The 27,651-nt window shown below is 42.8% G+C and overlaps 2 protein-coding genes across 12 annotated transcripts; one reads left to right on the top strand and one right to left on the bottom strand.

The window, feature by feature from the left end:
* Positions 1 to 1,084: 1,084 nt before the first annotated feature.
* Positions 1,085 to 17,188, top strand: LOC128623537 (leucine-rich repeat flightless-interacting protein 2-like). 9 transcript variants are annotated; one of them, XR_008388611.1, is made up of 16 exons: positions 1,085 to 1,281; positions 7,588 to 7,782; positions 8,155 to 8,247; positions 8,374 to 8,412; positions 8,576 to 8,725; positions 8,829 to 8,921; positions 9,069 to 9,218; positions 9,409 to 9,471; positions 10,183 to 10,245; positions 10,645 to 10,830; positions 11,166 to 11,336; positions 13,488 to 13,506; positions 13,673 to 13,765; positions 13,952 to 14,073; positions 15,908 to 16,239; positions 16,326 to 17,188. XR_008388611.1 is itself a non-coding variant. In XM_053650814.1 (16 exons), the coding sequence occupies exons 2-16, from the start codon at positions 7,615 to 7,617 to the stop codon at positions 16,067 to 16,069; spliced, it is 1,497 nt and encodes a 498-aa protein (XP_053506789.1). In that variant the 5' UTR covers positions 1,085 to 1,281; positions 7,588 to 7,614; the 3' UTR covers positions 16,070 to 17,188. The 9 variants fall into 9 exon arrangements, 6 of the variants coding, with proteins under 6 accessions (XP_053506789.1, XP_053506647.1, XP_053506884.1 ...); XR_008388619.1 differs by having other exon boundaries at positions 15,908 to 16,243; XM_053650814.1 differs by having other exon boundaries at positions 15,908 to 15,989; positions 16,065 to 17,188.
* LOC128623956 (skin secretory protein xP2-like) lies at positions 1,330 to 25,897 on the bottom strand. Of its 3 annotated transcripts, XR_008388717.1 has the most exons (4): positions 25,082 to 25,897; positions 18,895 to 19,034; positions 18,671 to 18,763; positions 18,328 to 18,434 (listed from the first exon to the last, which is right to left on the bottom strand). XR_008388717.1 is itself a non-coding variant. In XM_053651218.1 (3 exons), the coding sequence occupies exon 3, from the start codon at positions 2,691 to 2,693 to the stop codon at positions 1,773 to 1,775; it is 921 nt and encodes a 306-aa protein (XP_053507193.1). In that variant the 5' UTR covers positions 2,694 to 2,710; positions 18,671 to 18,763; positions 18,895 to 19,004; the 3' UTR covers positions 1,330 to 1,772. The 3 variants fall into 3 exon arrangements, 2 of the variants coding, with proteins under 2 accessions (XP_053507193.1, XP_053507272.1); XM_053651218.1 differs by lacking the exons at positions 18,328 to 18,434; positions 25,082 to 25,897 and adding an exon at positions 1,330 to 2,710 and having other exon boundaries at positions 18,895 to 19,004; XM_053651297.1 differs by lacking the exons at positions 18,328 to 18,434; positions 18,671 to 18,763; positions 18,895 to 19,034; positions 25,082 to 25,897 and adding exons at positions 1,330 to 2,710; positions 3,103 to 3,564.
* Positions 25,898 to 27,651: the final 1,754 nt, after the last annotated feature.

The following is a 27,651-nucleotide window of genomic DNA, read 5'->3' as shown; positions in this document are numbered from 1 at the left end:
GCCGTTATGCCCAGAGGCGTAGCGAGACAACGCGCCTCATAAGCGATAGAGATTGCTTTCACTATCCAATTAGAGACGCGCTGCTTCAACACAGTGTCACCTCTAATGTCACCGCCCAAGCCGACCAGCAGCTGCTCTGACTTACGCCACTGGCTGGAGCCATGGATGTAAGTACAGAGAGCCCTTACTGCACACAGTCGGTGCAATTTCTCTTGTTCCGGTTTGAGGAACGGAAGAAAGCAGAAAGCCTGCAACACTACTGGCTGGGTTGCAGATGTAGGCACTTTAGGAATATAATCCGGCCTAGGATACAGGAAGGCCTTAGCTAATCCAGGGGTAAAGTCAAGGCAGGAAGGGGCAACAGAGAGCTTGTCTGCCTGACATTTTTTCTCTCTTTTATGTGCCTTGCTCTGCCATTCAGCAAATGCCTTCCAGTCAGACAAAAACTGTGCTTCTTTTTTTTTTTTTTTTACTTTTAGGAATATCTCTCTTCTTTGCTTCCAAATTAAATTTCTGTTGTTCTAAGACCAAAACTACCTTTTTCTAGGAAACCACATTCTTTAACCCATACATCATATTCTTTTTTTAAAAATAATTTCTATTTTTTATTATTATTATTTTTTATCTACGTAAAATTTACTTGTGTGTTAAATTTGCCAAATGTATCATGTACCGCTGGTATGATGAAATGAGTCAGTGGGGCATGCCACTTGATAATAACCCGCCGCAAAAATACTGCGCCTCTTGCGCTTCTTAATAAGTACGCTCTTTACTTATTTATTGCTCGAACCGGACTCTTTCCATTAGCAAATATTTTTACTGTTATTATCTCTCTCTCTCTCTCTCCCTCTCTCTCTCTCTCTATATATATATACCCGTCGGTATATATCTTATTTTGAAGCTGTGATCTAAGAAACACCAATATCTCTGCCGTCACAGAGGCGAAGTTCCTGGACCTTCTTATAAGAAATCGCTCCATGTAATACTTCTCTCTCAATGAAATACACGCATTTCTTATATCATTTTGACTCCCTTCCATACAGACAGCAATACACTATGACATCATAAAATTCTAATTCTAAATTCTTGAAGATTCCTACCAGTCAGTGGTAAGGCTGCATTGGTCTTTCGCTCTGCACAACAAAGGGCAAACCGCCTGCCTGCAACACAGACTCCAGTTTACTTCTTGTCGAGAAAAGCTGAAAAGACTCGCTCAGCCCAGCCAGGAGACGCCAAATTGTCGTGGAAATTAGACAACACACGCAGACTTTTCCTGTGAAGGTAAAAAAAAGTTTATTACAGAAAGATGGTTAATACAGGATAGAAGAAAGCAGGATAGAATAATGAGAGTATATATATGTGATATATATATATGAAAGGCAGAGCATGACACACTTGGCAGAGCAGTACAAACAGGCTTTGTTTTAGGGTCTTAGTGTAACAATACACAGGACAGTTGGCAGGAGGTAAGCGCAGGAGCGCTGTCTTTATTAATAAACAAACAAACACAAGAAACGCGGTCTATGTTGGACAGGACTATCTGGATCAAACATGGGACTATAGTCTAGACTTTACTCGAGAACAGAACAGGGACATGAGACCGTTAGCATGCTACACGCATTAGCTACTGCACTAACACACGGCGCTATAGCTATACGCGCTAAACATTAAGAACGTTACAACTAATAATACTGCGCGAAGTGCGCAGCCACACAAGGGGTTTAAATAGCCTACATGATTAAACTAAACACAGACACCTGGCTCAAATCAAGCTACACCCTCGCACATAAGCCAATGTCTAAACAGGAAGCGAACGAACCAAAACAAGTGTCACGTGTATAGTCCGAAGCTGCGTCGCAGTGCCATCTGCCAGCCGTGGCATAACAGAACCCCCCTCCAAAGGCGCTCCTCCCGGAGCCCCAACAACCCCCTTCCAACGGGGGTCCTGGGCCCCTGGGAAAGCTGTCTCTCGCTGCCACGGAAAATGAGGAGGCCTCCGCCGGGCAGCAGACTGGCGGGGCACCACCCCCAACGGCGTTGGAACACTGGGCACCACCCCCGGCAGCACTTGACGGCAGGACAGCTTCCTCAGCTGGGCAGGGCAGGAGGACGGCCTCCTCGGCTGGGCAGGGCAGCGGGATGGCCTCCTCGGCCGGGCAGGGCAGCGGGACGGCCTCCTCGGCCGGGCAGGGCAGCGGGACAGCTTCTTCGGCGGGCAGGAGCTCCACAGCTGAGACGTCCCCACAGGCCTCAAGCTGTAGCTCTGAGGTTGCCATGTTGACCTCAGGCGGGAGCTCCACAGCTGAGGCCTCCCCATAGGCCTCAGGCTGGAGCTCTGCTGTCCCCATTGCCCCCCTCAAAAAAAGTTCTGGGCTGGCCTTCAGTTCCGGCCTGGGCAGCGTGACTGGATCTTCCGTACGGCAGCAAGGTGGAGCGTTGTTCCGCTCCACGAGACGAGGGCGAAGCGCTTCCTCCATGCCGCGGAGCAGCCGATCTGCTTCTTCCATCCGCTGCTTCCACCGCAAATCCTGCTGCTGCCTCCATAGTGCAGCTTCATACTCGACCTGCTGCCTCCTTACCGCAGCTTGGTGCTCCTCCTGCTGCTTGCGCTGCCAGGCGTAGTATTCCTCCATTGTCGGGAAGTTCCAGAAGTAAAGAAACTTTCCGACTCGGGGTTCTCCTGCTACTTCCATTGCTCAGGCGCAGTATTCTGTAACGATACACAGGACAGTTGGCAGGAAGTAAGCGCAGGAGCGCTGTCTTTATTAATAAACAAACAAACAAACAAACACAAGAAACACGGTCTATGTTGGACAGGACTATCTGGATCAAACATGGGACTATAGTCTAGGCTTTACTCGAGAACAGAACAGGGACATGAGACCGCTAGCATACTACACGCATTAGCTACTGCACTAGCACACGGCGCTATAGCTATACGCGCTAAACATTAAGAACGTTACAACTAATAATACTGCGCAAAGTGCGCAGCCACACGAGGGGTTTAAATAGCCTACATAATTAAATTAAACACAGACACCTGGCTCAAATCAAGCTACACCCTCGCACATAAGCCAATGTCTAAGCAGGAAGCGAACGAACCAAAACAAGAGTCATGTGTGTAGTCTGAAGCTGCATCGCAGTGCCATCTGCCAGCCGTGGCGTAACACTTAGAAGATGTGCAGATGAACCTTGAACAGAAGAACATGTTTGTGTCTCTGTAAGCAGATAAACATTCTGTACTGCTCTCAGTGACATGACATGGCCTTCTTAGGCGTTATCCTCTGATGAACATGAACAGAACAAGAACAAAATTATTACAAAGTAAAAATTAGTAATTTCCCTCACACTCTCCTACTCGCTTGAGAGATGTTAGGGTCAGCAGAAGAGCTACCTTTAGAGTCAGAAGCCTGTCAGAGGCTGACCCTAAGGGCTCAAATGCGGCACCTGACAGACCTACCAGGACCAGAGAAAATTAGAGGATGTTGCCCCCACAGAGGCTCTATCAATAGGGGCGTGGCTGGCCGAAATGGTGGCCATGTAGACCCTGATTGTACCTACCCTGCTGAGAAACGTCCTTGTAAGACCTCCAGGACTATAGCTATTGCGCAGTTCGTTGGGTCTAGCTGATGTTCCTCACAACACGAGACAAAAAGTTGCCACTTGAGCACATACAATTTCGTCATGGATGCCATTCTAGCATTCTACATGGTCTCTACAACCTCAGTTGTGAGACCAGAATCTATGAGCTGGTGCCCCTCCGGGGCCAGACCCACAGTTTCCATAGTTCCGGCTGAGGGTGATAAATCAACCCTCCAGCTTGAGACAATAGATCCCTGCGGATGGGAATCTCCAAAGGAGTGCTGTCTAGCAGGGATATAGTCTCTGAGAACTATATTCGAGCTGGCCAATAAGGTGCTACTAGCAGCAGACGTAGACAGTGTTGGCAAACTCTCACTAGAACTTGTGGGAGCAGAGCGATCGGGGGAAAAGCATATAGATGTGACCTTGGCCACATGTGCACCATGGCGTCCAGCCTTAATGATGCAGGAGGAGTGAGGGTGAACCACAGCGGGCAGTGTGTTGTCTCCTCGGAGGCGAACACATCCACTTCCGCTTGGCCAAACCTCCACCATATGGACTCCACCACTTGTGGATGGAGCCATCAATCCCTGGGCCTTAGCCCCTGCCTCAACAGGATGTCTGCCCCCACATCCCAGTTGCCCAGACTGTACATTGCACTCACTGACAAAAAGTTTCCCTCTGCGCAGAGAAGAATTAGTTGCGCCTGCCTGAACAGGGGGCGCGAACATAATCCTCCCTGTTGGTCGATATATGAGACCACCGCTGTGTTCTCTGTCAACACATGGTGGCCTCTCAATTGAGGAAGAAAGAATTTCAGTGCTAGAAATATGGTCCGCATTTCTAGGCAATTTATATGCCACTCCGGATGAGGGCCACTCCAGAGACCGTGAGCTGGACAGCCGTCTAAGACTGCTCCCCAGCCCGTGAGAGAGGTGTCTGTCATTACAGTCTTGCGATTAGGAGACACCCCTATATTGTGACCCAAGACTAGAAACTGGGGACACTTCCAAATTCTCAGAGCACGTAGGTATCGGCACATGACACTGATTACTCTCAGAGGTTTCATCCTCGGATGGAACCCCAAACTTTTCAGCCACCACTGTAACGGTCTCCTGTGCAATAGGCCCAACGGTATGATGTTGGCTGCTGCTGCCATAAGCTCCAACAGTCTCTCGTAGAGACTGGAGGGGATGCCAAAATTCAGCTTTATCTTGCTCAATGTTGACAGGATTGACCCTACGCATGTTGGGGATAGAAACAGCCTCATCATAGTAGAATCCTTATAACCCCTAGAAAAGTTGTCCACTGCACTGGAGAAAGCATACTTTTCTGAGGTTCAACCTGAGCCCCAAGCTCTTCATGTGGGCGAGAACAACATCTTGATGTTGATCTGCCGGTTCCCTGGATCGTGCTAGAATTAAACGGTCATCCAGGTAGTGTAGTACACGGATGACCTGGAGTCACAATGGAGCCAGAATGACATCCATGCACTTTGTGAAGGTGCGAGGAGATAGAGCTAGCCTGAAGGGAAGAACCCAATATTGGTACATGTTGCCTCCAAACGCAAACCTCAGGAACTTCCTGTGACTGGGCAATATTTCTATGTGGAAATATGCACCTTTTAGATCTATCGTCACAAACCAGTCCTCAAGCTGAATCTGTGGAACGATAAGTTTGGGCATCAGCATCTTGAACCTGTATGTCCGAAGAGTACAGTTCAGATGACGCAGATCTAAAACTGGCTACACACTCCTCTCTTTTTTTGCAGACCAGAAAATAATGGCTGTAAAAACCTCCCTCCCTCAAGGAATGGGGTACATGTTCTATGGCCCCTTTGTCCAAGAAGGATCTTACTTCCTGTGCTAACGTCGGGCTCTGCTCTGTGCTGGCTACTTTCTACGGTAGACAGAACCCATGGAGACACATTTGGCAGTAGTTACCACGCTGCCAGATGGTCTTTTAGTCACGTTAACATTTCCACATTGTATTGGAGGGAAAGCATCAGATTTTCGTTGCCTTGTGACAGCTCGCTGACCAGAGAACTTGGAACAGCCTTGGCTAGGGGAGGCCCTACAGTAGTACTGGGGGATAACTACCCTAACAACCTCATGTCGCCTGATACGTCCCTCCACGGCCCCTCGGGACCGCTCCTTCTTTGTCTGCCTGGCCTTTATGACCATTCTCAGATCAGACCTAGTAGCAGGTCGCAACTGTGGCTGCCCGGTCCCCCTGGCTGTCTGCGGGGGGAGGTGTGCTGCCGTACTCACCTTCTGTGCCTCCCTTGCACTAGTGCTGAACTCGAGCCAACAGGGAAGGAACTGGCTGAATGCCACCCTATGTTGAGCTCACTCAGCAGGTCTGCTTGGTAGGCCTGCAACACTTCCATTGTTTGCAGTGACCCACAAGCAAGACCCACTACTGTATAGGCCTTGCCCACCAATGCCACGGTGGCCTTACATGGTTTGGATGGCAAAGCCGGCCTAAATTACCTGCTGTCGATGGAGAGAGGTAGCTCGCAAGTGCCTCCTCCACCTTCAGCATAGCTAAATAGCCATGCCGTTCATTCCCCATGATGACCGAATAATCCGACATCGTGGGGTTATAAAAATGGCTTATGCCTGGCTTTACCCCAGATGCGTGATATTTTGTCATGCACTTCTGGAAAACTGGGGCGTTTTCTGCAGTGTGAGGGATTTATTTTCACTGGGGAGAAAAAAGATCATCCAGCCTTAGTAATCACTTCAGGCTGCTCTTTATATGCTGCGCTCAGGTTTTAGCACACCCTTCTGGCTCAAGATCTGCAAGACTCTGCAACCCAACTAGCTTCATCTTCCGAGAAGAGAGCGAGTCGCGAGCAGAGCTGCCTAATTGTAAGGCGTTCACAATGCGCACAGTCAGACCTCTCGGGGGCTGCCGTTGCGTGCACCATCCTTAGACACTTACAGAAATCGTGCAGTCCTCCCCGTGATGAAACGGGAGCAAGTCGTATCACACTTCCTGAACTCTCTCACTCATACTTTTCTCCCCTTTTTTTTTTTTTAAAGGACAGAAAAGAAAAGAGATTGTCCTTTTTTTGAGAAAAGATAGAGAGGAAATTAAGTCTTTTTGTGAGCGTTACACAAATGACCGACATGCAGTCTTGCTGAAGATAATAAGGCTGACGGCGCGGTTCACAGGTGTTGTTTATATATCACGCGATGCGCTTAATTGCCACGTCACCTGATCACAGCAGGCCTATAAATAGGCATGATGTTACACAAGCTTCATATACCGGTCATGTGAGAGGACGCTTCCCACAGCGTTCAGCTAACGCAACGTGGAGTTCCCTTTGAAAGGGAACCTGTGCTTTCTTTGCAATTGTTTGAATTGTGAATTTTTTTAACAAAAGATCAAAGGGTTCAACAATAAAGACAAATTTTCACAGCCTTCTTTGCTCATATTTACCAAGGGTGCCAATATTAATGTTGGCATTAGCAGAAGAGCTTTTTTTTTAAATTAATAATTGCTGGTATTATATTGAATGACTTTACCAGCTCTTTCTCGACATTCATAGTAATTTGTAAGAAAAAGGAACTGAGAGATCTGCTAGATCTCCTGAGAACTCCTCCTCTTTTAAAATCTCCAAATATCCATCACCTCCAAACACTCCAAATCTGTATCACATGGATTGTGAGCTCTGTCTCTGGGCACTAATGGTTCTTTATAGCTGCTTTTGTCCAAAGTTGCTCCGAATATTTAATTCAAATCCCCTGCTAATATAATTTGCCCACTGGCATCACCCAATATCTCATTTCAATCAATTATTGATTAATACATTAATCATTGATAAATGATTGATATAAACATTAATCAATCTAAAATTAACCTGTTTGTATGGTCACCTGGTTTTGTTTAGACTGTGAAAAACATATTGTAATCTTTCTTTGGGACAAAGGATAAGCAGAGTCCTCAAAAGTGTCTGAATGCATGTGGAAGTAAATAAAGCTTTGGTTGTTTTTCCAGGACTCTCTGGCTGAAGCTGAGCAGACGATGGAGATCAACAATCAGCTGGAGAATATGGAGACCAACACTCAGGTAGGAGATATTAATTTAAATAACTCCTACCTGATGTCTAAAGTGAACACACTGGAAGACTGTGTGCAGCTGTTGGACGAAGAGCTTGCTCAGACCCGGATGAGGTGTAATGAGATAATGACGGTAAGTGAGAAAATTCCTTTAGATCAGTCGTCACCAACCCTCTTCCTTGAGATCTACCTTCCTGCTGGTTTCACCTCCAACCAAAATCTAACACACCTGTTTTAGGTGATCAAGATCTTCTTAAAGCAATGATTAGATGGTCAGGTCAGCAAGATTATGATTGGAGCTAAAGTCTTAAGGAAGGTAGATCTCCAGGAAGAGGGTTGTTGACCACTGCTTTAGAAATACTGTAAAGACTTGTGAAGATAGTGAGTTACATCTCAGGCTATATGTACTTGAATTTCAGATGCTGGGTTTCATTTGTAATGGAATGGACGTGGCCCATTGTAGCGCTCAAGTTTAAACCTCTTTGGTCTCTACGCTGTGTTTTAGGAGCTGGAGCAAGAGCAGGAGGCTCACAGAATCCTGGAGTCCCACTGCGAAGAGATGAAGACAACTTTAAAAACGTGTGACGAGTTACTCAAGGCAAGCCCTCTCACTAAGTCATGCCTGTTACAGTACTCTGTCTCAGTTGAACTGAAGAGGCTCATCGTAGATTTGAACATTAAATACTAAAGTTGAAACCTCTTCTGCACCATGGTTGTGTTTTAGGTGTGCGAGGGAGAGGTGAAGGATCACAGTATCCTAAAGGTAAGTTTTTCTTCTCACGTTACCACGATGTTATTATGTTTTGTGTGTGTCCTTGCATTCATGTTTAGTCACCTTCTTTGGGGACATATTGCCATTTTTTCCCACAAAACATTTCAGTTTGTTCCGACAAGTAATGTCAAGTACTTGTGTACGAAAAAAAAAGGTATCTCTGGCAGAGGTTGAGAGGAAATACAAGCAGGCAATGGAGTCCAATGCTCATCTGGAGAATGAGACCTTTGACCTGATGTCCAAGATGGGCATACTGCAAAGCTCCATGCAGGAAATGACAAATAAGTGTGCTGAGGCAACAAAGGTAAGTGAGGAAAAACTTGCATTAAGCATTTCCTTTAGAAATAATGCAAAGACGCATATATATCATGTATTTCTAACTCAACATGCTATTTTTGGTCAAATAGAATTACGAGAAAACAAAACACATTCTTGAGTACGTGTTGGCCACTGCCAATGAGCGGGAGAAAACTTTAAATCTGGAAATAGACTTACTTCAGGTATGACTTTCTTTTTATGAAACCAGAACCAGAACATTTCAGTCTGTTCTGACAAATGATGAATTGAGTCTTGACTTGAAATGACTATGAGTGTATAAAATTTTTTTTATAAATAATGCCAACAAGTTTTGTTTTTTGAACTTCCAGGCTTCTCTGGCTGAAGCTGAGAGGCATTATGAATTTTTGGTAACGGACTACTATGAGTCAGTTGACACACAGAATAACTTGAGAGCTGAGCTGAGCACTCTGCACAGAAAAGTGGGTGATCTGCAGGGAGCGCTCAGAACGGTAACAAGGGTAAGTGAAAATACTTACAGCAGTTCCTTTAGAAATAATGTAAAGAATCAAAGGTGCAGCATAATGAGTTACACCACAGGCTATATGTACTTGACCAAAATAAAAACTGTATTTTTACTATAAGATGTTGTAGATATAAATATTAAGCACTGAAGTTTGAACCTCTCTTTTTTCCCCATGGCTGTTTTAGGAGTGTGAGCAATTGAGAAGCATGAGGGACAAACTGAGTTTAATGAGTACAACTATACTAAATGTAAGTTTGACCTTTAATGAAACCAATAAGCCAAAATTCAGTCTGAGCGAAATCACACATTCACCAACAAAATCAACATTCACCTAGATGAAGTCAGACATGAGGGAAAACCCTGGAAGTCAGCGATGGGTCAAAATTCAGTGAAGCAAGCCACTCTTAACTGGTTGAGCAGTTGTCAGTGCATTTGGATGTGCATCAAACATGGACACTGAGTTGACTTTCCAAAAATACACACAGAACTATGAGCTCTGTCCATCTTGGGCACAAGGACCAGTCACTGTGGGACTCCTCGATTACCCCCTATGTCTGGAATGGACTAGAGCTCTTCCCAAACTACTTTTTCTTGTGTTTGGTGAGTGACTGTATAATCCAGTTATACCAGGACTAACACAAAAAAGTTGCCTTTGTAACTCTTTGTGAACTTTGTGAACCAGGCCAATTCCTTCGAAGGTGATCTCAATTAATGGAAGGGGGCGCAGTGGTGTTTTTGGAGTGGCAGGAGAATTCACCAACCGATGTCCAGGGCAGGCTGTTAGACCAGCTCTGAACATCATTACGAATGTCTGGCCAACAGAACTGGACCTTGAATCTGTTTAATGTTATGTCCTGTCTGAAGTCCTCAAAATTTCCTGTACTTTGAAGATGCATTGAAGTTACGTAGCCTATTAGTACCAAATTCTGAATGTCTTCCTCTCCATGACTGTGTTTTAGGACCATGAGTTAGAACTTCAAGCACACGGTACACTGAAGGAACAGCACGTTGAGTTACTAACGGTATGTTAACCTCTCACTCATGACTACTATAGTACATTGTGTGTCATAATTTAACCATAATTTTTAAAACAAAACCTTAGTGTAAGAACAAAAAGCAGTAAGAAAAGAGCAAAGGCAAAACTCTCAAGTGAGCACTAATTAATAATAACCAAAAGACACCACAGTCCCATCTACACGTTTTTATATTCGCTCACAAGACCAAGACTCGTGAATTTACACGTCAAAGTTCACCCAAATAAAGCCATTGTGAAGCAAAAAAAATTTGCTCTCAGAAGCAGATTCTATATACCTTATCTGTGTCTGTTTAATACACATCTTCATAAACCCAAGAGGTTAACTGTAGATGTGAACAGCAAGCACAAAAGTTTAAGCCTCTTTTGCTCCGTGGCTGTGTTTTAGGAGCGTAAACGAGAGCAGGCCTGTCTGGCTGAAGCTGAGAGGAAATACAAAGAAGTCATGGAGTCCAATGCTCAGTTGGAGAAAGAGAAGTCTGACCTGCAGTCCCAGGTGAACACGCTGCAAGGCTCAGTGCAGCAGCTGAAGGAAGAGCACTCTGAGACACGCACGAAGTGTGATGAAATGCCGGTAAATAAGACAATCGTTTCATGAAGCAGTTCCTTTTGAAATAATGTGAGGATTCATGATGTTCATGCAACATGATGAGTTACTCCACAGGTCATACCTACCCGACCCATATAAGTTTTTCTCATGTAGTAGCCATGACATTGTGAACTCTCTGACTGTGTGTGTGTGTGTGTGTGTGTGTGTGTGTGTGTGTGTGTGTGTGTGTGAATTCTTGTTTATTCATGTTTTGGGAACATTTTGCCCTTTGTCCATGAAAAACTTCAGGCATGTCCTCAAAAGTGTTTGTGTGTGTAGAAGCAAATAAAGGCAACAAACTTTGGCTGTTATATTTCCAGGTCTCTCTGGCTGCAGCTGACAAGCTGCAGGAGGAAGCGATGCAGTCCAAGGCTAAGATGAAGAATGAAATATTGGACCTGAAATACCATTTGCACACACTGCGAGACTCAGTGCGGGAGCTGGAGATAATGCTCTCTGATGGAGAGATGCACTGCGACGCTATAAAGCAGGTAAGTCAATCCCTGCATTAGGCAGTTTGAAATAAAGTGAGAAATTGTGAATGAGGAGTTACACCACAAGCTATTCAGTGTGTACCTGAACATACTTTTAGTATAAGATGCTAGATGTTGAAAAAATTCGAATTCGGTGTTCGATGGAGTAAGATGCGAAGTTGGAGGCTCCTGCTGATTCCGATTAAAATCGTAATTAATTAGTGCTTTTTGGTCATATAATATATTTTGACTTATTCTACTTCGTTTCCTTATTTGCACTTTTAACTTTGTGGCACGTTAAGATGTCTGGAAAGAACATGAAAAGCCGTGGTAGCATTCAGACACGACTGAGACCTAGTGTGCGCGCCGTGAGCGAGTCCCCTTCTCCCCCTGAATCCGCGTCCCCGAGCAGTGACCCTGACTTCGCCGCACTCAAGCTTGAGTTGCTGGCTTCACTGAGGAAGGACATATTTTTAAAAAGGAGTTTCAGGCGTTGTTCAGGGATGCGCTGTCTACTATCCGGCTTGACCTGCAGGCCGTGAAAACACAGCAGGCTGGTGATAAAGTCGCTACCGAGGCTAACATATCAACACTGAAAGGTACTGTTGGGGAAATGGGGCACGCGCTCTCCGGTTGCACCGATGACATAGTTCATATGAAGACTACTATCGAGTCTCTCACTGCGACCGTGACTCAATTAGAGAATAAATGTGAGGATTTGGAGTCGAGGTCACGGCGCAATAACGTTAGGATAGTGGGAGTTCCAGAGGGCGCTGACACCTGTACAACTGCTGCTGTAGCGGCCTTGTTAAAAGAGGCGTTTGGTCTGGAGAAGGAGCCGGTTTTGGACCGGTCCCACCGGACCCTTCAGCCAAAGCCCAAGCCTGGTGAACGACCACGAGCTATTGTGTGCAGATTCCACTATCACAGTAACTGTGTTGACATTTTACGTCGTGCGAGAGAGATCCAGCAGATTAAAACGAGGGATTTGACCATCTCCGTTTTCCCTGACTACACAGCCAAGACAGCCCGGGCCCGGGCCGCGTTTAACGAGGTTCGGCGTCAACTTCGTGGTATTGAGGGAGCTCGCTATGGAATACTTCACCCAGCTGGGCTTCGCATTACATATAACGGTGTTCAGAAGGACTTTATTTCAGCGGAGGAAGCAGGAGACTATGTTAAACTCTTCATATTGGGGTGAACTGCATCACCTATATAGTGGAGTTTTTTTCACTTTTATTCTTTTTTTGCACTCGGCCTTCCAGCTCTACAGAATTCGGATTCTTATTGAAGATATTGTCGGTGCATTACTTCGTCTAGATTTTGTGGACTCACTCCTCTTAAATTTACTTCTGTATTAATGTGCTTCTCTGTTTTGATGCTCTGACTGGGTTAGAGTTTATTTCATTTTATTAGTGTTGTTTGCTCATCTTTACGTGCTACACTGTGTTATATTATTTGTTACAAGTCTTTAAAAGGTAAGGACATTATATTTGTTAAAGTGCGCAGACTATTTATCAGATTTGAAGTCAGTAGGGGACTTTTCTCTTACTGGATTTTTTTTTTTTGTTTAGGTAATTTAGTTGCTTAGTTCGGCTTACTCTTTGAGTTGTTTTCACATTGTGGACAACTCTTGGTGGGAAACACTGCTGTCTCCCTTTGTTTTATGGAGACTTTGGGTGTGTTGGGGGGAGGGGGGGTCCCACTCCGGCTGGGACAGGCACGCCTTTAAGATTTATTTGTTGGAACGTCAGAGGTAATCCTGTCAAGAGATCTAAGGTTTTTACACATTTGAAACGTCTTCCACTCAAACTTTAATTTGAAAGTAGGAGGGGTCGCTATTTTAATTGACAAAAGGTTACAGTTTTCGTCCACTAACGTTATCACTGATGCGAACGGTAGATATATTATAGTTGCTGGTACTCTAATGCAAAGACAGGTATTGTATACGCTCCTAACTTAGATATAATAATTTTTTTCATAAATGGCATCCCTTTATTGTATACTTTATGGAGTTACAGACACTTCCCACTTAAATTTTTGTGCCTGTTCTTGGGTTTTATAATATTTATTGTGTAATAATATTTATGGTTGGTACTTTTAATTTTGTTTTCCTTTGTTGTTTTTTTTTGTTTTTTTCTTCTCAATGAAATATTTGGGAAAGGGAAGGGAGGAGAGAAGAGAAAAGGTAAATGAATCACATGAAAATGAATCACATGTAAATGAATAAATAAATTAAAACGGGGGGAAAAAAAAAGACGCTAGATGTTGCATTGAATGGAAGAGGCCCATTGTAGACGCGAACATTAAGCTCTCAAGGTTGCAACCTCTTCTGCACCATGGCTGTGTTTTAGGAGACAGAACAAGAGCGGGAGGCTTACCGTATCCTGAAGATGCAATACAAAAAGATGAAGGAAACTATTCAGAGGTTCAGAGAGCTACTAATGGTAAGTTTTTCCTCTCACCAAGTCATCACTGCTGTAGCACACCATGTGCAAGTTGTGGGTCAGTTAAGTAAATACAGGACCTCACACACACACACACACACACACACACACACACACACACACCTTCACACATGGATATTTAGAAGCAAATATTCAAGCTGCTACATTAACTGTGTATTTTCACAGATCTATCACACAAAGCTTGGATTCGAGGAGCCTCAGGGTCAAAGATAAGTCCCGGAATGCAGGGCAAACTGTGTAGAGCCATTCTGCATGCTTCATGCTGTCAGGGCTTGGACTCCACTCAGGTCAGCAGCGTGAGAATCAGATGCTCCATCAGTGGGCCATTGGAGAGGGGATGAGCCCAAGTGTAGAGATGAACTCAAAACGGGGTAAAAGTTGGGGTAAAAAACAAAAAACAAGAAACAAATGTTATCCACACAGTTCAGTCGGTAAATCCAAAGAATAAATAATCCAACATAAAATTCACAACACAAAATTAACCTCAAAGAAGTAATCCAACAAAAAGATTATCAGGAGAGAAAAATAAAATCACAAAAACAGAAAAAACTTTCTTGAGACACGTAGGGTTGGCCTACAGTAGCAACACTGAACACCAACTATGGAACAGGGAAACTTAAAATAGACAAGGGAATTTAAAATTGTAATCTGATTGCATTACTGATTACTGCATGTAAAAATTAATCTGAATACAGTTACGCGTTACACCCAACTCTGATGAGACACAGGTGACAGCAATAATACTGATCACAGACAGCAGGAAAAAAACACAAAAAAAACAACAGCAAGTCCAACGTCCTGACACATGCAGTGCGCACCGTGCCATTGCCTGACATAGTAGCCGAGGATCTTATATTATTCAGTGGGAGGACAAGCGAGGGAAGCGCACATTCTAGCTCTGTAGTGCTGACAGCACAAAGCATGGGCTTGACTGAGCAAACAACAAGATAGCAAACAACAGCCTATATATTATGTACATTGCTAACAGCTAAGCTAGCAGTAACAATCCTAGCTAGCAATGGGTGTCATGTAATATGACTTTGTGGTGAAGATCTAGGCATAAGCACACACGAGAATTTCCAGGTGTTAATCCCTGTCCCTGGTAGTGAAGGAGGAGGCGAAACAGAATGACAGCTAACATGCAGATGCTGAAGAATGATGAAGAATGGATGCAATAAACAATAAATAAAGATGGTGAAAAAACGTATTCGTTATTAATGTAATCAAATCATCTTTGAATGTATTATATTTATTTTAATCTACAAACTGATGACGATTAGTAATAAGACCTGAACCAGGAAGGAGCCATTCCCTTACCTTGGACAACATTTTGTAGTCTATCTTGATAGAACATCGTGATCTACGGTATCAAAGCTGCGTTAAGGTCGGGCAACACATGCAAGGAGACCACCCTGATTAGAAGTCAGTAGTGAGTCATTTACCACTTTAACCAGCGCTGTCTCAGTACCGTGATGAGGCCTAAATCCTAACAACGTGATTCCTACGTGATACAACCTCAGTTCTCAGAAAGTAACATGAAGAAGTCTGGCAAACGGAAAACAATATGAAAAGCCTTTGTTAAAATTGATTTTAATATATGATTTTATTCAAAGAGCCCACTCGAAATACAGAGTCCTCGGTTGAGACCAAGACTGTATTTAGGGAGACCACTGCCCGAGACCAAGACAAGTCCGAGTACAAATGCCAATACGGAAAACGTTTCGAAACCAGTCCCATGTCTAAGCATTGGGGATTGGCCCCATTTTGATTCTTTAGCTAGCTATACAGTAATCAGGCTGCATTTCAAATTGTTCCATAGCCCCCTGCATAGTACGGAAGCCCTAAGCGGCCATGCATTATTCCTTTTTTTTCCTGTTGTTTTCTCGTGATCTCGACTTAATTTTCCTGTGCACTTGACATCCTTCATTCCGAAGTCAGTTGGGTTTTGAATGGGTTTTTTGGTTAAATGCCTGAAATAAGGTCTGTGGTTAACACAAGCTCAATATATGTTCATGTTTTACACTACACCATAAAATACATCAGTATGTAGTGAGGTGTGTGTCGTGGTTAAAACGTCACCCTTATTAACTACGTGGCCAATGGGCTCTCTCCCTACCACAGTATACAAGTGGTTGTTTATGCCTCCCAGAATGCGTCATGGTTGAATACCTGTCCCTTCCTTTCGTTGCTATGGACTACAGAGGTATGTGTTTTTAGCTTTGACGCTTAGCTGTTTGATGCTAGCACTGTCTACTTACCATGCGATTTACTTGTTTAGTGTAACGTTAAGCTACCGAGACTGTGCAGGTGTGGTGTGCCGTCAAGGCTCCCATCTTTGTAGCATGGTAGTTTAACGTAGCTCCGGTCGGAGCGCCAGCTGTTGCCGTCACAACTATTAAAGAAGCTATCAAGATTTTCGTATGTGCCATCGTGAGTACTGTCATCGGATCACGGTAGGTAAATTGTTTAGTTCTATTACTCGAGCTAAATGAGTTTGCATGCTTTCCAAATTGAGGTTGTAACACCCGTTTGTTCTTAGGGTCCTCGATTTTGCATGCATTTAGGCGGGCTGAGTGAGATGTGGTCATTGCGGTATAGCTCCTCCCCCTCACTCGTGGAGCCACGTTGCTGCTTGATTCTGTTTGGTTTTGCTGCTTCAGTTTGTTTTGCTTTTACTTATGTTTGTTACTGTCACTAAGATCAGTTTTATTGAACTCAACTGTTGTAACAGTCTTTATCAATTCTGCTGGTTTTGGTCAGTCTTGGTAAACTTGCTACCTGTAATCAGTTTGAGCTCGGGGTTATGTCTGTGTTTTTGTGACAGTAAGTTTGTCTTTGTTTTGTTTTATTCTTTTGTTTGTCTGCTTTGAGCATATTGTAATTGACTTTGTGTTTTTTTTGTTTTCTCCTTGTAGGAGCTGAGTGCTTCCTGAGGCTGGGGGGGTTCTTTGCTGCACCTTAGGCTTTACTTAATTAAGGGTCGTTATTACTGCTGTATTTATCTGCAGTGAATTTTTGTGGGTATGATTCTGATTAGTGGGGTTCTTTTCCCTTTTGTACAGCTGGTGCTATCGTACTAGCCTGCCCTTCAGGAAGCCTCAGCTCTCCTATGATTATTGTTAATTTCTTCTTGTGACTGTTTTATTTGACCAATACCTGACTGTGTTGGTTGCTGTTTTTTTTTTTTATAATTCTTGGCCAGTCTTTTTAACTTCAAAATAAAATGTATTTTTGTATGGAAACCCATGCCTCTTACCTGTTCTAAGTGGAACGTACTTGTGTGTCTTTATTTGGGTTATTTTCCCCGTTTTCTCGGGGTGGCATAGTTGTTGCGAAACGAGCCACATTGCTACAAGTACTACCCCACTCAGGATTTTTTTCAAAAGCTTTTACATGTCTTGAAAAGACTGTTGCTAACAAGTGGCTAAATGGGACTACAGAGGTTGTCTGGGGCATTAAATGACATCAAGCAGAACAGAAAAACTTCTACTACAGCCTTGTTGTGTTTAAACAGCCTTGTTGTATTTTCCAATTGTATTCTTTTTTTAAACAAATTTATTTAACCTAAGTAGTGCACAGGGAGTAATGACCAGAATCCATAGTTCCCTCGTGGACATTTAGTGGACTACACAGGGAGTAGGTGTTATTATTTCATATAAAGTGCACTACCATGTTAAGGCAGAGCTAAAATTCTATATAGTGCACTACATGGGGTGCCATTTCTTTTTTTTTTCTTTAATCCCATAAAGTGCACTGCAAAGAAATTCATGCATTTCACAGGGAATGAAATAATACCCCTTACATAGTGCATTATATGTCAACTAGAGGATTAGAAGAAAAATAATGGCACCCGATGTAGTGCAAAATGTATAGAAAGTGTAGCTCCGCCCCAATGTATTTAAGCTCCCTGCTCCCTAAATAATTGCACTTATGAGGTATGAAAATTGCTGCACCCTATGTAGTGCACTACACGTCTAATATGAAACATTTTGGGATTTAGCTCCATACTTCCTGCACAAGCGCGCTGGAATCAAATATGGCTGACTCGTAGCTGTATGTATAGTGCCCTAGATAGGGTGTAGGAGGCATTATTTAACTGAATAACTGAATTATGGCAAGTCATGCATGGCTATTGGACATCTAGTGCACTTGACAGAGTGTAAGCGTATTATGTCTTCCACTATGTAGTGTACTTGTATAGATATATAGATAGGAATGTGAACAAAATCAGGTGTACTGATAGTTTATGAGCAAAATGGACACAAATCTAATTTTTCTTTATTAAAGGCACCTTCATCATTGTAGGTTTAGTTTGGCATCCAGGTTGCCATAGAAACGCAGAAAATTCTAGTGCTTTTAAAACAAAACAAACATATACTGGATTTTAAAAAAAGTTCTCACTTTGAGAAAAAGCAAAAGATTTTTAAAAAAAGAAAAAAAGATTAGAAAAGAAATGCACACAATTTACGTTTTACCCCAGACGTAGTTGATCAGCAGAGACATGTTTGCACTGGAGCTGTGATGCTAAAGTGGCTACCAAAACAGAGCTGTTGAAATGTTAGTGTATATTCACTTCCTCAACGTCGGTCCGGGACGCGATTGGCTGGACAGTCGGCTGCCCTGTCGCTGACCTTTGACCCTGGGCAAGCTATTGAGAGGTAGGGATAGAAAAAAAGGGTTTAAAAAAAAAAAAAAGAAGAGAATGCGAGAAGGAAAAAAAGATGAGAGAGTGACATACACAATAAACGGAAAAGAGAGAGAAAGAGAAAGAATGATAGAGAAAGAGGGATGACAAAAGGAAAAAGAAAGAACGAAAGACCGTTCACGAAATAGAAGTCAGACAAGATTAGCGTTAGTGTGTGTGTGTGCGAGATGTGTTTTTACCAGGCATCGGCCTCCCACACACACACATGCTGCACCGATCACACACCACACCTGAGCCAAGCATGCCATCACACCCCTCACTCTGAGAGGAAGCTAAAGAGAAAGAGAGAGACAGAGAGATTATATTATGTGTCTTTGCTTGACACTTTAATCAGTAAATTATAGCTTGGATGAGTAAAATAAGTGTGTGTGTGTGTGTGTGTGTGTGTGTGATGTTTTCTTACCAGGCATCGGCCTCCCACACACACATCATTGGGGGTGTTATTAACACACAGGTTTTCGTCTCTCACTCGCTCCGAATGACGAACGTAAAAACAATAGCCGACTGGCCGACACGTTAACTCACACTGCTGATCCACTGAGCCTGAGAGAGAGAGAGAGAGAGAGAGAGAGAGAGAGAGAACAGCAGGACTTATCCCAAGGAAGAAAAATAGGGAGAGAGAGAGAGAGAGAGAGAGAAAGAATCCACTGTATCTGATTTGTGTGTTTTGTGTCTTTGTATTAGCCTACAACTTAGAAAAATAAAGGAGACACTCGGAGGTAAAGTTAACCCGTGTATTAACCAGCAAGAGCAAACAACATATCAATGTGCATGGCTAATTACCAATCAGAAGTCAATGCTAAGGGGAGTGATTCCACTTAAAGAAATAGGTCCGCTCTATACACTACACTCCTCCCCTTTTAGATGTATGCAACGCATATGAATAGAAAATAAAACATTATAAATTGCTCTCTGCAAATCTTGTTTTTAAACAGTCCATGACTATAACAGTCTATGATACAAACTATAACTACTATGGTTATAACTATATATACCAAGTCGGTTCTTTACAGATCCAGTCTTTTGGGTGGCGCCCTGCTCCTTTCAGGGTAGCGCCTCTATATTTGTGGAGTAACATGAGGGTTCTTTCAAGGGAGACTGTTTCTGTTGCAGGTGTCATACATTTGTTAGTGTCATGATCAGAAACAAGTGATAACTCTGGTGGACAGACTGTGTCTGGTTTATTGAATGCAGACTGTTCAGGGGTGTTCTTTGGCTGAGCATCCAGTATTTGATCAACATGACGTCTCCACGTATGCTCTCCAACGTCCACTTTGTACATCAGTGGACCAGCTCTCGTGGCTATCCGCCCAGGTGTCCACTTGTTCTCTCGATAATCACGAGCTAAAACTTGCTGTCCAACATCAAAACTCCTTGCTGCTTTACCTGTCCACTGGCTGAACTGTTTATTCTGCACTTCCCGTCGCAAGTTAGGTTTTAGAAGGTCAAAGCGAGATCTCAGTTGTCTGTTCATGAACAGCACTGCAGGCGTCTGGTTTGTTGTTGCATGCACAGAGTTCCGGTATACAAAAAGGAAGTTATCCACCTTATGTTGCAGAGGAATGTCCTCTTTCTCCATGGCTTTAATGGACTTTTTGAATGTTTGGGCAAACCGTTCAGCTAACCCATTTGTAGCCGGGTGGTGTGTTTAATGCCATTTCTCTTCATGAAAAGTCTGAATTCGTCTGAAGTATACTGTGGTCCGTTGTCACTCACAATTTGCTCAGGTAGGCTGTTTCTGGAGAAGATACTCCTCAAAACAGAAATAGTCTTTTCTGAGGTGGTAGATTTCATTGGTATGACCTCGAGCCACATTGAATGAGCGTCCACAGCAATTAGAAACATGGAATTCATGAATGGCCCGGCAAAGTCAATATGCACCCTTTGCCATGGTGCAGACAGCCATTCCCACGGATGTAAGGGTGTCTGAGAAGGTACATTTTGAATGTTACGACATCCTGAACAGGATTTTGTGAGATCCTCGATCTGTCTATCTATTCCCGGCCACCACGCATAGCTTTGAGTGAGGCTTTTCATCTTGACTGTACCCAGGTGACCCTCATGTAGGTTCTCCAACACTCTAGTATGGAACTTAGCGGGAACTATAACACGAGAGCCACACATCAGAGTCCCTTGGCACACAGACAGTTGCTCACGTCTCACGGAAAACTCTGGGAACATAACATTTCCATGAGCTGGCCAATCCTGTATGGTGAGGTCATACACTTTTGACAGTGTTGGATCATTCCGCGTTTCTTTTCGTATCTCTGTGTTTGTTACCGGCAGCTGGTCCACCACTGCTGTATGGAACACTTCCTCTGGACCCTGAGTGGAAGGCTTTTCTTCCTCAGTTGTAGACAGTGGAAGGCGTGACAAAGCATCAGCGTTACTGTGCATCTTGGTACCTTTAAACTCTATGTCGTAGGAATGGGCTCCCAAGAAAAGTGCCCAACGTTGTAACCGTGTGGCTGATATCACCAGAATACCTTTCCTGGGGTTGAAGATGGACACAAGGGGCTGGTGGTCTGTCACTAAGATGAACTTTTGGCCATAAAGGTAGTGATGGAACTTCTTTATGCCCCATACTAGACTAAAAGCCTCTTGATCGATCTGTGCATAATTGCGTTCTGCACTCGTCAGTGATCTTGAAGCGAATGCAATCGGACGCTCAGATCCATCGTCCATAGTGTGCGATAAAACGGCACCAATGCCATATGGAGACGCATCACATGCCAGTCTGATGGGTCGTGATGGGTCATAGTGGATAAGGAGTTCATCTGAGGTTATCAGTCTTTTTGTCTCTTTGAATGCTTTCTCACATTTTTCTGACCACTCCCATTTTGTTGCTATCTGTAACAGTGCATTTAGTGGGTGCAGCACCATAGCAAGATTTGGGAGAAATTTGTGATAATAGTTTACAAGGCCCAAATATGATCTAAGTTGTGACACGTTTTCCGGTCTAGGTGCCTGCAGCACAGCTTCAACTTTCTCCTGTGATTTGTGTAAGCCATGTTTGTCAATGACATGTCCATAATATGAGATTTCACTCTTGAAAAACTCACACTTCTCTTTCTTTGCTCGTAGACCATACACATTTAGCCTGGTAAGCACTTTGCTGAGGTTTTGGAGATGTTCTTCATCATTCCTGCCTGTCACAATTATGTCGTCAAGATAACACTGTGTCCCTGGTATATCTTGAAGAACCTGATCCATTGCTTTTTGCCACATGGCTGGAGCCGATGCAACACCGAACACAAGACGATTGTACTGGTACAGGCCCTTATGAGTGTTGATGGTTAGGTACTTCTTGCTTGACTCCTCAACTTCCATTTGGAGATATGCCTGTGACAAGTCAACCATTGAAAACTTCTCCCCTCCTGCCAGAGATGAGAAAATATCTTCAATTCGTGGCAGGGGGTACTGCAAAGTGTGCAGTACAGGGTTAATGCTCACTGTGAAGTCCTCGCATATGTGAACACCTCCACCTTTGCCTTTCTTGATTATCGGCATGATGGGTGTAGCCCAATCACTCCAGTCAACCTTGGACAGAATGGCAGATGCCTCCAAGCTTTGAAGTTCAGCATCTACTTTAGGACGTAGTGCATAGGGCACTGGACGTGCTTTATGAAATCTCACCATCACGGTTTCATTTAATTCAATTTTCGCCTTCATGCCTTTAAGTTTACCAGTGCCCTTTTCAAACACTTTTGCATTAGCATTCAGGAGCTGCGACAGTCTTTGGTTAGAGCTACAGTTAGTGCTGTTAAGACCTGTTGATGATATGCTGAGGGCTTTGATGGTATGCCAGACAAGCTAGATTTTTCTCAACCACTCCCATCCAAAAAGAGCTGGTCCTCCACTTTTCAACACATAAAGCTCCAGCTGCTGTGTTTTGCCACCATATGTGACATCTACCTTCAGTTTTCCTTTAGGAGACACCTTTTCGCCTGTGTACGTCTTTAACATGACTGAGGGCTTTTCTAACGGTAGCTTGAAAAACAATCTGTTGTAGACAGCTTCAGAATTTACAGACAAAGCTGAGCCTGTATCCAGCTCCATTTTCAGTTTTACACCAGACACATTTGTTGTTATCCATATAATTTTCCTGTCCGTTTCAGTCATGCTATGCAGTTCTAGGCATGACAGGTCATCTTCGTCAGAGCCAGTGCTCTCTGATATGTTTTCACATTCAGACACTTTGTGCACTTGTTTAGTTTTGTATTTGAAACCTTTGTCTTTACCTGGTTTTCCTTGTTGACCGTGCTTTTTGTCTGTTTTTCACACTCTTTCTATGTGGCCTTGTCTGTGACACTTTCCACAGACTTTTTCCTTGAACCAATAATCATTTGCATCATGAGAGGATTTACCACATCTATAACATTTCTGCGTTTTTGCACCGCTTAGGGACATTTTGTGCATTTCATTTTCTACACACTTCTTTCATAGCTCCGATGCATCCTTGGTTGCTGTTTCCATTGAAATGGCAATGGCCAGTGCTTTTTCTAAGTCCAGGTCTTTTTCCGACAATAGCCTCTTCTGTGTGCTCGAACAATGCATCCCACATACCAGCCTGTCCCTTAATGTATCAGAAAGTCCCTCTTTGAAGTCACAATGCTGTGAAAGTTTGCGTAGTTCTGCCATGTATTTAGAAATGCTCTCCTCCCTTGACTGGTTTCTTTTGTGAAATATGAATCTTTCTGCTATCACTAGTGGCTTGGGGTTCAAGTGACCTTGTAAGATGTCAACAATTTGTTTGAATGTCTTGCTTGCTGGCTTTGCAGGGGTTGCTAGGTTGCGTAAAAGATTGTATGTTTTAGCCCCCATGAGACTAAGGAGTACAGAAACTTTCTTCTCTGCATCCACATCGTTAGCTTCAAAATACAGTTCAACCCTTTCAATATACGCCTCCCAGTCTTCATTAGCGCTGTCGAACTCATCTATTTTCCCGACGAAGGCCACTGTGTTAATTCCACGTTAGCTTATTAGCGTCTTTTACCACGTGCCATGCACAATTAACGTTACTCACGCAACCCTTTCTCTAGCAGTGACTGCCTGTGTGATTCACTAATCCTCTCCTCTTTTCCTCCGGAGACCATCTGACATCTCATAACCGTGTATCCAGCGATATACAGGTTCGTAATTTACTCATCGTCAATTTGTTGTGTCTTTGTGTTAGACTATAACTTAGAAAAATAAAGGAGACACTCGGAGGTAAAGTTAACTCGTGTATTAACCAGCAAGAGCAAACATCATATCAATGCATATGGCTAATTACCCATCAGAAGTCAATGCTAAGGGGAGTGATTCCACTTAAAGAAATAGGTCCACGACGGCTTGTGCTTTCCGCTGCTGTAGTGTGTTTTAGATCAAACGCACACACACAAACACAATTATTCCTTCATGTCTCCCACACAGTAAGGCCGGATCACAATACTATAGGTGTTTAGATGATAAGCTAGAACCACTCTAGCTATCAAACTGTCAGGAAGGTACGCCAAAGTTAAGTGCTAGCAGGACATTAAAAAAAATGATGCACTGAATTAGCAGCAATAATTGAACAACCTGAGGTAAAATAAAAGGCAACTCGTGTACCTGTATTTGGTATTTCCCGGAGTGACATTAGTAGGACTCCAGTATTGGATTGTAAACTGCATTTGTTTGTTCGAAACACACTTGTACCTTAAATAGTGCACCGAAGTAGGTTGTGGAGTAAACCAACACAGTCCAGATTTGACTTCCCAGCCAACTGGATTAGGATTCAGCTCCCTACATTCTCCAACAAGGAGTCATTTAGGAATCAAATCAATTTGTGAATCATTTAGGATTCAACTCATTACATTCTCCAACAAGGAGTCATTTAGGAATCAAATCAATTTGTGAATCATTTAGGATTCAACTCATTACATTCTCCAATAGGGAGTCATTTAGGAATCAAATCGATTTGTGAATCATTTAGGATTCAGCTCCCTACAGTCATTTGATACACAACTCATGCACTATATCAAGTGTGTACCCTATCTAGTGCACTACACGTCCTACTTATTAGGGAGTCATTAAGGACTCAATTCCCTAATTCTTAAACAAGTGCACTACAATTTAGTAGACACACACATACACACAGTATTAAATAATTTCCACCCGTTAACTAGTGCACTAGGTGTTTAAAAAAAAAAGAAGAAAAGGTCCCTACTCCTTATACAAGGTGCACTACAACTAGTGCACTACTTCTCAAACAGGGAGCCATTTACGAAGTCTATTTGGGGGGAGTGAATCCAGTCAAGCAAGTGTGTGCGAGAGATTTGCATAAATAAAATAACTCTGCAGGCGGTAACCGTCACACAAATGCGTCTAAATCGAGTATCCTTTATGTGTATGTGTATGTGTTTTATATGAGGTTTAATATTTTTATCGATTTAAACGCGAGCTAGCTAGCTAAGAAAGCTAACGTTGTCACTGGAAGTTTTGTAGCTGACTAACTGATGTTTACATCACGCGCGCGCCTGTACTGCACGCTCATCGACGCACGTGTTGGTGTAGTTTTTATTCAAAAGTTTAAAATAACGGTAATTATTAACCATCGTTTTACTTACTTTGGTCACGAGCCTCTGGGAAGGCGGTGGTCCAGTGTTGGAAATCTGTCAAATAAACCGAATAAATCTCCGTTAAATCCGTACAATGTGACTCTACGATGAAAAATTGGTCCTCTGGTAGTCCGTTAACGTTAAATCCGTGTTCACGGTGAGTGCGGGGTGAGTTCACTGCGTCCACATCCTACCCTCATCTCTACTGTCTTCTCAAATGAAAACCAAAAACATGTCGTTTTTTTTATTATATCTTTCTCGAGGCAGAAACCGGTAGCTTCAATTACCGGTACCGGTACTGTAACCGCTAATTGAAAACGAACCACAAACAGAACTTTACACAGGGTTAACCAACTGTGTTAGCTCCTCGTGCTCAGATAACGGATCCTTAAAAAGTTTTACGGTATGCGAGGTCTCTCTCTTTTTTTTTTTTCTTCCATTATTATTTATTTTTATTTTTGTGTGTATGTGTGGGGGTGGATAGAGTCTCAAACTGACCAATCAGAATCTCCCTCTGTCTGCGCGTGGAGGAAGCGCAAGGGGCTTGACTGAGGAATCACGAGAGAGGGCGGACTGGGAGCGCGCGAGCGGAACTGGAGCGGGTGGGGCGGCAGAAGGTGACGTCAGGGGTCATGGGAGTCCCTAATGAATGGCTCTTTATTGGACAAGGGTGTAACCACTGAAATGGCCCTAGGGGTCGCCACGCGGGATTCCTGGCCGCCATCTTGCTCAGTGCTTCATAGAGACATGGAGGTTTAATCTGCAGAATTTTATTCCCATTCATTCTAATCAAGCAGTCTCTTGATCATCCAATTAAAATGTACATATAATAAATAATATTAATATATGCATAAATATAAATCAGTATTTATACATACTGTTATTAATGTGCATTCTATTAAATTATCCATTACTGATATGATTTGTAATAAAAAAAATGTTTGCATGACAATGAATAACATTTGAAAATGGAGGGGAAAAAATGATTACAGAATGTCTGTATATACTTCAAGGACGTCAGCAAAGAGACTAACTTATGTAATACAAACCTTCAGGGTTGGTTAATAAGCAATAGATTCAAAACATTTAGACAAAAATCCCAAATATTTCTCAGGCACTACCTTGTGATACAACCTTCCATGTGACTTTACAGACTACCTTTAACTATTTTATTAATCACATTTTTATTTTCATGTTCATATTGTTAAATGAAACCAAGCTGTATTGTGATATTCATCTGATCAGTACTCACATGCAAAAATGGATGTAAAACCCATAATTTAAATTAGTGTATATACAGTTCACTGTCTTAGAAAGATAACAGTCCTATTCAGGGTCTGTCTCTGTCTCTGATTGATTTAATCCAAGGTTCTGAAGGCGGGCAATGTGGTGATGTCTTAGAGTGCAGAATATTTCTACCAGAAGCCTGATCAGGTAGATGGTATGATTGTCAGTGCCATCTTGAGTTTCAGCAGCATGGTCTGCCATGCCATTTCCAAACACACCCCTGGCTCCAATATCTGACAAGACTCGGGAGACACTCTTCCTTGGTAGGACATTGGTGTCTGTTAGTTTTCTGAGATGCATTTCCCCAGCTCTCACTATGGGAACGACTCCCTCAGGTGGCATAATAAGTCCTCCATTGGTCTTCAACTGAATAAAGTAGTATGAGGAGCTGTATCTTGGAGGTGGTCCTGAAGTCATGAGTGCCACCCTGCAGGTGGAGCATGAGACGTTCAGCAGTGCCTTCCTAACCACCCAACCTACAATGTATACAAGGATGTTGTCCAGGGTTGCCAGGACTCCCTGGTTTGGGAGAACAAAGTCCTGGTCCATGCATATATTTTCTATCTCCTCATCTTGCCTGTTAAATAAGAAAGTAAAGTAATGTCTTATATTATATATTACTATATTATAAGATAAGTTAGCTAGTTAAGTTTTTAACAGACATAGTAGTCAAATATTTAACTTTTTTAAGTAAAGTTGAATATGGCAATCCTAGGTGTCCTAGGTATGTGTAATTATTGAAACTAGTTCTGCAGTGTTTCATTACCTGATTAGAGTTGGAGGCACAAAAGTATGTGCAAAGGATGTGCAGTTTCCTGATGATCCTGCGGCTAGGGCCCCACATCTTGTGATCGGACGTTTAAATGTGGCTTTGAAATGTGCAGCAGTGGGATTGTTACACCAGCCTTCTAGAAATTATGATTCAGGTTATAGGTTCATGTATTATATCTATGTTAAATATATATCTGTATTTTTCTACATTTTTTGAAATGAAAATCATTATGTATGATGTACATAACCAATTATCCACAATGAATTATACAACTTAAATTCAAGATATTTTCAAGTACTGTTAATAAATTACACTATACCAGCTCTTATAACAGTGTCTCTCCTTTGTATATGTTTATTGTTATCAATGACACTTATCATTACAGTTTTAGTATCTATGGCTATACTTACATTATTATACTGCAGATATCTTCCTTTGTGTATATGTATGTATATATACCATTCATCAATATAGCAACTTAAAGATCAAATGTTAAAATAACAACAATTGAAATTATAAA

The sequence above is a fragment of the Ictalurus furcatus genome, chromosome 1, assembly GCF_023375685.1.
Source record: "Ictalurus furcatus strain D&B chromosome 1, Billie_1.0, whole genome shotgun sequence".
In the NCBI taxonomy this organism is placed as follows: Eukaryota; Metazoa; Chordata; class Actinopteri; order Siluriformes; family Ictaluridae; genus Ictalurus; species Ictalurus furcatus.
The sequence above is the reverse complement of the archived record's forward strand: the minus strand, read 5'-3'. Positions and strand labels throughout refer to the sequence as shown.

Coding starts and splice junctions, on each gene's coding strand:
- LOC128623537 (XM_053650672.1), top strand. CDS start 7,615: ATGGAGATCAACAATCAGCTGGAGAATATGGAGACCAACACTCAGGTA. Junction 8,413..8,575: donor AGGATCACAGTATCCTAAAG/GTAAGTTTTTCT, acceptor CGAAAAAAAAAG/GTATCTCTGGCAGAGGTTGA. Junction 14,074..15,907: donor AGGGCTTGGACTCCACTCAG/GTCAGCAGCGTG, acceptor TCCCTACCACAG/TATACAAGTGGTTGTTTATG.
- LOC128623956 (XM_053651218.1), bottom strand. CDS start 2,693: ATGGAAGTAGCAGGAGAACCCCGAGTCGGAAAGTTTCTTTACTTCTGG.